We start from the raw sequence: 8,864 nt of genomic DNA, 5'->3' as shown, positions 1-8,864 counted from the left end.
ATTTATGTTCTAGAATCGATTCTCACATTAAAATATTGATATTTTAGTAATTTACAGTAAATTTGTAGTTTATCATTAACAGGAACACAGTGGAAAGAAACTATAACATTCGGATTGTCTACATTCAAAGGAACTACTTTCTCTTCCGCATTTCATAGTCATGTGCGAAATACGGCTGTATAAATGTGGAGGAATCGCTATTTCAGGATCGATCCGCACATCACTACTTAAGATCCTGTCGCTACCCGCCGGTCTGTAGCCTCACAGTGTTCACTTTTCTAGCAACCATGGCTGGAGCCGAAGAGATGAATAGGTATCGCTCACCTCTGGTGTCCAGATACGCCAGCAAAGAAATGAGCTACAACTTCAGCGAGAAAAAGAAGTTCACCACCTGGAGGAAGCTGTGGATTTTCCTCGCCAAAGCTGAGAAGGTTTGATATAATGATCTGCTGCTACAAGCTTATGAAAGAAATCCGCGACCTTTATCAAGTTTCCTGCTCTAAACATAGTTATAAGGAGGTCTTACGAGTCGTGTGGATGCTACCCGGTGCTGACTGAGCAGACTGCTACCGTACAGTAATCAGTGTCTTTGTCTGGAAGTCATAGGTCATATTTTAAATGAACATTTGGCTGTGTCCACACGTACTCGGGTGTTTTTGAAAACGGAGATTTTTCTATGCGTTTGCACCTTTTGTCCACACGAAAACGGCGTTTTCGGTCATTGAAAAATGAGATTTTATTTGCGTGTGGACGAGGAAAACCGACAGAACGCAGCGTCAAAGGTGTGCGCCACGTTATTGTTTCGGGAAAATGAATTTCAACAATCCTGTTACTGTTAATTGTACTCTCTGCAGTGTCTAAATGCTTAAATATACACAGTTACTGCCCCTCTACACATAGGACTCGGTTCTGCTTCTATGCCCCATCTTTGTTTACTATTTCCCACCGAGGCTTCTAGACTTCTGATTGGCCAACATTTCTATCGCCAACTGTTGCTTTGGCATGTTCCTAGCAGCGTTTTCCTTCATTTTTGCGTTTACGTGTGGACGGGATTATGTTTTTGAAAACGAAAAATCTGTTTTCAAAAATACCCGTCAACATTGTTATGAGACTCTGAAACTCTGCAGTTCGTATTTTCTATCGCAGAGTCACGTGAGCTTCGACACGCATGCGTACATGTTCTGAATCATTTGAACAGCTGCTGCTCTCTCGAAAGCGAATGTTCCTGTGAACGAAAAGCTCTTCAAGTGGGAAAATTGGTAACAGTTAATCTGGCTAAATGCTGTTGTGTTTGTGGTATATTCTCTACTGAGGTTTTATTTGACCAGTCTGACCTATGACCCCTTTGACTGGCGCGAGGTACTTGACTATCTGGAACCTTTCTGTAGTGCTGTAGGAATCACGTGACTACGGTGTCCCAACAGAATACAGTCCAGTCTAATCAGCATATTGAGCGCCTGTGCCTCCTCACGAGGACAGCACATGATGATCAAAACTGGAGAAAAGACATGCTGACAGACTAATGACTAATAAACAGCAGGCTGTTTGCTATCAGCTTAGCAATGCAAGTCACTGTGACTTTTACCCAAACATCCTTTCCATCAACAGAAGAGCCAATGCTGCAAATATGTGTATTTATAATAAAACATGTATTTACATAAAAAACGTATTTGCATTTGTAACTGTTGATAAATATCTTAAAAGTAAAGAACTGTATTATCAAGAGTCAAAAAGCTCCACATAAAAAGCTTATAAGTAAACTCTGAAAATGAAACCCTGCAGGAAATGGTTCAGAATTCATTCTGTAACTACAAGCACTTTTGTTTTGCCAGCTCTAAACTTTACGAGTTGCTTGTAGGAACTCTTCCTGTTTGTCATGTCTCTGTGTTCAATGTTCTCCTCCTCAGGCTCTGGGTCTGCCCATCACTGATGCTCAGATTGCAGAGATGGAGAGCCATGCAGAGGACATTGACTTTGCCGTGGCGGCTGAAGAAGAGCGAAAGCTGAGGCACGATGTCATGGCGCACGTCCACACCTTTGCACACTGCTGCCCCACAGCTGCTCCCATCATCCACCTCGGAGCTATGTTATGCTATGTGGGAGACAATACTGTAAGTATGACTATTGCATAAATAAACCCAGCAGTGATGAGTTTTGACTCTTTAAAGCTTCTCATGTTTGTCGTTTCTGTTCTTCAGGATCTCATTGCATTGCGTGATGGCTTCAACATCCTCTTGTCTAAGGTGAGACTCACCTGTTTGTCCAGAAATTCTATGAAAACAGTGCAAATGAATATATTAATATCAAACAAGCTTGTCAGCTAGTTTTTTGTTTTTACAGTGAGTCCATTAAAAAAACAGGGCATTTTCATTGAATTGAATTCATGAAAAAATATATTTAAAGATGACAGGACAGGCTATCCAACATATTGGTCACATTTATTATGCATCTTCACTGCTTCTGGGAGCTAAAGATCAAAGCTGGCTGTTTGTAGCCCACGATGTAAAATAAGTTTGACACCCTGATTTGCATCATTAAAGGCTTGTTTTTCCTGCAGCTGGCCAGAGTCATCGACCGGCTGGCAAACTTTGCAGAGGAATACGCAGACCTCCCCACGCTCGGCTTTACACACTTCCAGTGAGTCCGACTGCAGCTGCAGTGTTTTCATAGGCCTTCATCAGACTGATGGAGCGGTCTAACTTTGATGTCAAACACACCCACTGTGCCCCTCTCCTGCTCTCTGTACAGGCCTGCCCAGTTGACCACAGTGGGGAAGCGAGCGTGTCTGTGGCTGCAGGAATTGGTGATGGATGTGAGGAACCTGGAGCGAGCCCGCGATGATCTTCGTTTCCGTGGAGTCAAGGGGACCACAGGCACCCAGGCCAGCTTCCTGCAGCTCTTTCAAGGGGACCATGACAAGGTATAAACAACCATAAGAACCATGTGGGTGATTTCTGAAGTCTCACAGCACCGTATTGTGATGACTTTTTAATATCAGTTTTCCTTTTGTGCCACCAGGTGGAAGAGCTTGACAAGATGGTGGCAGAGATGGCTGGCTTTAAGAAGTGAGTATCAAACTCCTGTCTCCAATGTTGGCTGACATGTTTTTATAACATGGTCCAAGCAGGAACAGTTTGAAACACAGGCTATAACTCATTTGTTCCATTCTTATCCAGAGCCTACCTGGTGACTGGACAGACGTACAGTCATGAAGTGGACATACACTGCCTCGCCAGGCTTGCTAGTTTGGGAGCTTCTGTGCACAAGGTGAGGAAATGTCTCCATTTAGTGGTGGTTAAAGAAACTTGGGTCTTGAGCTCAGGATTTTCAAAAAGCTGATGTAACTGAGTCTAAACTTTTGCTGTCATCTGCTGTAGATCTGCACAGACATCCGCCTGCTGGCCAACCTAAAAGAGATCGAGGAACCTTTTGAGAAGGAGCAGATTGGTACGTTCGCTCATTCAAAAGCACTTTTTGCCTGTTAAACTGTGCCTCAGCCTAAAGCTTTGCCTGCTCCTCTTCCAGGTTCCAGTGCTATGCCCTACAAGAGGAACCCCATGCGTGCAGAACGCTGCTGTAGCTTGGCCCGACATCTGATTGCGTTGATGGCCGACCCCCTGCAGACTGACTCAGTCCAGTGGCTGGAGAGCACACTGGATGACAGCGCCAACAGGTCAGCCAACACAGACACACTTACACTGCTGTGAATTTGGTTTGATGCAGTTCTCCTCTGTAAGGTATTACAGTAGTTATGGCATTGTGATTTATGAAATATGCTGTAAACTTAGCTAACATTACTTGGCAGTAGCAGTAATGTGAGTTACTTCACTCAAGTGAAAGCTTTAAACATTAGCCTGATACTTAACTAGCCAGCTTAAGGAAATGATGGCAGAGGCACTGATCCATATGGGCACAAAGAATGGCCACTTTTTTGTGCTACTGAAGTTCCCTGGCTTTCATTTAATCTGTTTATTGTGAACACCTACACATTAAACAACTTAAAAATGATAAATGGCTTCAAGCTCAGACTGAGGTCTGTGGGGCACTATCAGCCACTGAGACAACAGACAAATATGTTTAATATATGAATATTTCATACTCTAAGGCTGCCTGTTTATTAAAGCAGTGGTTCCCAGACTTTTTTTGCTAGGCCCCCCTTTGTTTTACAAGAAAAATGTGCGTGCCCCTCCCCCGCACGCACTCATCCTCCAACCCCACACACCCATATTTTGCTCCATTGGAGTTTATTTCACACCTCAAACATCTAGTAAACAGTTAAGCAAATAAAAGTAAAAAATTAGAGGTAGTAAGGAAATAAACTACTAACTCTTTTGCTACGTGCACTCATACAGTTATTTTTGAAAACGCAGCTGTTTCGTCCACAAGTAAACGGCGTTTGGAATCATCGAAAACAGATTTATTTATTTTTTTAACACCCTTTTTTTTGGGTTTACGTATGGACGAGGAATACAGAGTTCGTCACGCAACGTCAAAGGTATGTGCCTTTTGTCACATCACGCGGTGTGCTACGTTATTGTTTTTTGTTTATTGTTTTTTGTGAGGAGACTGTTTTTAAAAGGGAATTTCTCCTTCATTTTTCCCACTGACACTTCAGGAAATCCATGAGAGTTTGAGGCCTTGAACAAAGCCAAACAGCTAAGAGAGGAATTGTGGCCATAAAGGGAAAAAAGAAAAGAAAGCAAGAGTAAAAGACGATGTACATAATTGCGTTAATGGTTAAAGAACTACACATCCTACAATGCATTGCACATTGTTACCCAGGATTCAGTGGTTGAGTAAAAAGCTGTTACTTGTGATTACTGATGGTTTCTTTCCTCTCTTCTCTGCCTTGCTCCTGTGCAGGAGGATCTCCCTGCCCGAGTCCTTCCTGACAGCAGACATCATCCTCAGCACACTGCAGAACATCACAGAGGGTCTTGTGGTCTACCCCAAAGTCATTGAGAGACACATCCACCACGAGCTGCCCTTCATGGCCACAGAGAACATTATTATGGTGATAGTGAAGGCAGGAGGCAACAGACAGGTAGGAGAAAATGCCCTGTGAGGAATTCTCCTCTGTGAGTCAGAATGGACACATTAATAATAGTTTTGAACATAACTGGATGAATGCATTTTTGCTTGATCAGGAGAGATGGTTTACTGGGCAGAAAATGCCAGTGGTAACCAGAAAAACAGATGACTGAAGTGAGCTCATCTTACTGACTAGTAACCAGTGTTTTGACCATTTAAATGAAGAAGCTGATTACCAATAACCAGACCTGACATGGAGACCCAACAACATGGCTGTTAAAGTCAGCTCCACCTTAATGTTTCTGTTTTTTCCTGTGTCTCCTTCAGGAGTGCCACGAGAAAATCCGTGTTCTCTCCCAAGAGGCAGCAGCTGTGGTCAAACAGGAAGGTGGAGACAATGACCTGCTGGCCAGAATCCAGCGAGACCCCTACTTTGCACCCATTCTAGGGCAGCTGGATGCTTTGCTGGACCCCAAGACCTTTATTGGGCGTGCTCCACAGCAGGTACAGCATGAACAGCCTTATTTTTGTTCAGTCTGACAACAGATGAATGTTTACAGCCAAGCTGCAGCTCCCCTATTACTGCAGCTGTGTCTGCTGCCCCCTTTGATGATAGTTTCTTTTCTTGTTCCTGCTCCTCTTCTTCAGGTGAAAACGTTCCTGGCTGAAGAAGTACGCCCCCTACTGGAGCCGTATAAGGCCAATATGGACGTCAAGGTTGAGCTTGTGCTTTAAAACATCAGTGATGTCTTGAGCTGGTTTTATGGTCGAGCAGAGTTTGCTGTCCACTCCACTCTAGGGACTGACCGTCTGTCTGCCTGGAGCGAGCTCTGTTGTCAGATGGAGGCAGCGCACAAAGTGTGTGGTACAACCAGCGTGTGGGCCGCTCTTGCTTGTACTGTTGTTGGTCAACCAGCCGCGGTGGAGAGTGAAGTTATAACAGATGAGATGAAGCGAGAGCATTAAAAACAGTAAAATGTCCACTGCAGCCACTGTGTTTGTTTTTCTTTGAAGTTTACACAGACGGGCCATGAGACCAGCATTACTCACACTTAGGGCTGGGTATCGTCACTGATTTCTAGAATCGATTCGGATTCACAAGGTCCTGCTTCAATTCTATTTAAATCTGGGAAATTTTGCCTCAGACAGTCAGAAATGTTATAATTCAGATCAGTACATTTACATATTTTTGTATCTATAAAAATGATGCTGACACTCGCAAGACTTTATCAAAGGTGTAAGCATCACAGCAGATGCATTTGTGTCAAAGTAGCTGAAGATAAAACATGAAGGTGATTTTTCTGGCCTGGGATTTCATAAAAATATTCTGCAGTACATCAAAAATGAAAGAACCATTAATCAACATGAACATTACCTCTGAAGTTACGGCGGTTTTATTAGAGACACGGCTGAGCGTTTTGCATTTTGCATAATTTTAAAAAGTTTACATTTGTTCAGAAGCCTATTGAACAGCACAAATTACTTTTTCTTTTCGGAAGTAAGTAAAAGGGAAAGAAAAGCGCCCGACAGCGCTGTAAACAACGGTAGACTTGTGCGTAACAAGCAAGGGAATAATGCAGAAAACCGATTATTAGACGGGAAACTGTTCACGTATACTGAGAGAGCTGTGCATGAAGTGTGGTGGAAGGAAAAACAGCAAAAGTAAGAGGGAGTCCATGACGATGCTTATGTGAAGCTTAGTTTGGATCTTCTTTTGCTGCTGGTTCGGTCAATATTGTTTGGAGAGAGATAAAACTAACAGCTTTAGAATCAGCGCAAAAAGGGCGTAAACACAAAGCGCGGACCCGCCGAAACATCAGAATCGGCGAGCTGTCGGCTTTCAGCCCCGACCGTGTCCGTGCCGTCAGGTAAGAAAGGCAACATCTCACTGATTCTGTTGTTAATACCGTATTTTCACGACCATAAGACGCACTGTGCTAAAAGGCGCAGTCTCAGTTATGTGTGCCATTACTGTATTTAACACACACATAAGGCGCACTGGACCATAGGGCGCATACAAGTACCGTATGCGTATTTAAAAATAAAGCGGGAGCAAACCTGAATTCGGTACCTTACTCACATTTCTATTGCCGGTAATCGTCATCATCAACAACACACAAGCATACAAGTGTGCATATTTAAAAATAAAGCAGGAGCAAAACTGAGTTTGGTACTCACATTTTTATTACCAATAATCGTCATCATCAACAACACACAAGCATACAAGTGTGCGTATTTAAAAATAAAGCAGGAGCAAAACAAAGTTTGGTACTCACATTTTTATCATCAATCAAACCCATCGAAGTCCTCATCCTCTGTGTCTGAATTGAACAGCTGCGCTAAATCTCCATCAAACATGCCAGGTTCACTGTCTTCACCGTCAGAGTCACTTTCCGTGCCGTGCGGCTCCTCGGAAACGATGCCGGCTTTTGCGAAAGCTCGAACAACAGTGCCAGCAGACATGTTAGCCCAAGCATCTACAATCCATTGGCAAATTGTGGCGTAACTCGCCCGGCGCTGCCTTCCACTCTTAGTGAAACTGCGTGGAAAAAACCACCTGGTCTCCTTACATACACCTCCCTCAGCCACTCTTTCATCATTTCCTCATCCATCCAGCCCTTTTCATTTGCCTTAATGATGATTTCTGCTGGAAACTTCTCTTTAGGCAAAGTCTTTCGCTTAAAAATCACCATAGGCGGCAGTTTCTGTCCATTAGCATGGCAGCCAAGCACAACAGTAAAAGAAGACTTTTCATACCCCGTTGTGCGTATCGCTACCGTGCTGGTCCCCTTCTTCTCCACAGTGTGACTCACCGGGATGTCAAAAGTGAGCGGGACCTCGTCCATGTTTGTGATGTGGCTGGGCTGGATGTTTTTGTCGCCGATGTGTTTGCTGCAGTAGGAGCGGAAGATGGCCAGCTTTTCCTTATAATCTGCTGGAAGTTGCTGCGCTACCGTAGTCCTGGTCCGGATGGAAAAATGGCACCGTTTCATAAAACGAAAGCACCAAGACGGACCTCCTTGGAAATGTTCAATGTTCATCTCTTCAGCTAGTGAAACTGCTTTTAGCTGAATGGTGACCGTCGAAACGCTTCTCCCGCTCGCTCTTTGCTCGATGATTCACCGCTCGAGTCTTTCCTCCAACTCGGGCCACCTCGCCTTATGTCCGCGGAAACTCAGCTGCGTTTTCTTGACCTGCCGGAGCTTGTTTTCCAGCTTCCTCCATTTGCGAACCATCGATTCGTTAATCTTAAATTCTCTCGCCGCTGCTCGATTTCCATGTTCCTCCGCGTAGCTGATGGCCTTCAGTTTAAACTGTGCTTCGTAAGCGTGTCTCTTTGCCATTTTCAGGGTTGTTAAAACAACGATGTCCTGCATAATGCACATACCTGTTCTTTTATACAGGTATGTGCGATTGTCCCGGTATATACCTTTAACGTTCTCATGGTGTTCTCTACTACGTCCTCCTTACAACACATAGGGCGCACCGCGCTATAGGGCGCACCGCGCTATAGGGCGCGCCGCACTTTTTGAAGAAAATCTAAGACTTTTAAGTGCGCCTTATGGTCGTGAAAATACGGTAATAAATTACTTAAAGCAACAAAACAACCTGAATCAGAATCAGAATCGTGTTTATTGACCAAGTATATGTGCAGACACATACAGGGAATTTGGTTCCGGTAAATGGTGGCTCTCAAGCACAGTAATGTAAATCACACACACACACACACACACACACACACACACACACACACACACACACACACACTCCTGAAGAGCCGGTTCGGTTCTCTAAAAAGAGCCGGAAATCCCATCACTAGTCGCTACCCGGCC

At 44.0% G+C, this 8,864-nt stretch overlaps 1 protein-coding gene across 1 annotated transcript; it reads left to right on the top strand.

Annotated features, from left to right (window-relative positions):
- The first annotated feature begins 215 nt into the window (after positions 1-215).
- On the top strand, positions 216-6,012 carry LOC146575784 (adenylosuccinate lyase-like). The gene is made up of 12 exons (XM_085270651.1): positions 216-431; positions 1,908-2,111; positions 2,199-2,243; positions 2,558-2,637; positions 2,749-2,920; positions 3,019-3,065; positions 3,177-3,267; positions 3,378-3,447; positions 3,526-3,673; positions 4,864-5,044; positions 5,359-5,535; positions 5,680-6,012. The coding sequence occupies exons 1-12, from the start codon at positions 288-290 to the stop codon at positions 5,764-5,766; spliced, it is 1,446 nt and encodes a 481-aa protein (XP_085126777.1). The 5' UTR covers positions 216-287; the 3' UTR covers positions 5,767-6,012.
- The last annotated feature ends 2,852 nt before the right edge of the window (positions 6,013-8,864 follow it).

The sequence above is a fragment of the Mchenga conophoros genome, linkage group LG4 (genome assembly GCF_057382185.1).
Source record: "Mchenga conophoros isolate Kocher_MC1m ecotype Shallow Benthic linkage group LG4, M_conophoros_male_GT1.1, whole genome shotgun sequence".
In the NCBI taxonomy this organism is placed as follows: Eukaryota; Metazoa; Chordata; class Actinopteri; order Cichliformes; family Cichlidae; genus Mchenga; species Mchenga conophoros.
This window is presented reverse-complemented; position numbering and strand designations above follow the sequence as displayed.

Coding starts and splice junctions, on each gene's coding strand:
- LOC146575784 (XM_085270651.1), top strand. CDS start 288: ATGGCTGGAGCCGAAGAGATGAATAGGTATCGCTCACCTCTGGTGTCC. Junction 432..1,907: donor TCCTCGCCAAAGCTGAGAAG/GTTTGATATAAT, acceptor TCTCCTCCTCAG/GCTCTGGGTCTGCCCATCAC. Junction 3,448..3,525: donor TTTTGAGAAGGAGCAGATTG/GTACGTTCGCTC, acceptor CTCCTCTTCCAG/GTTCCAGTGCTATGCCCTAC.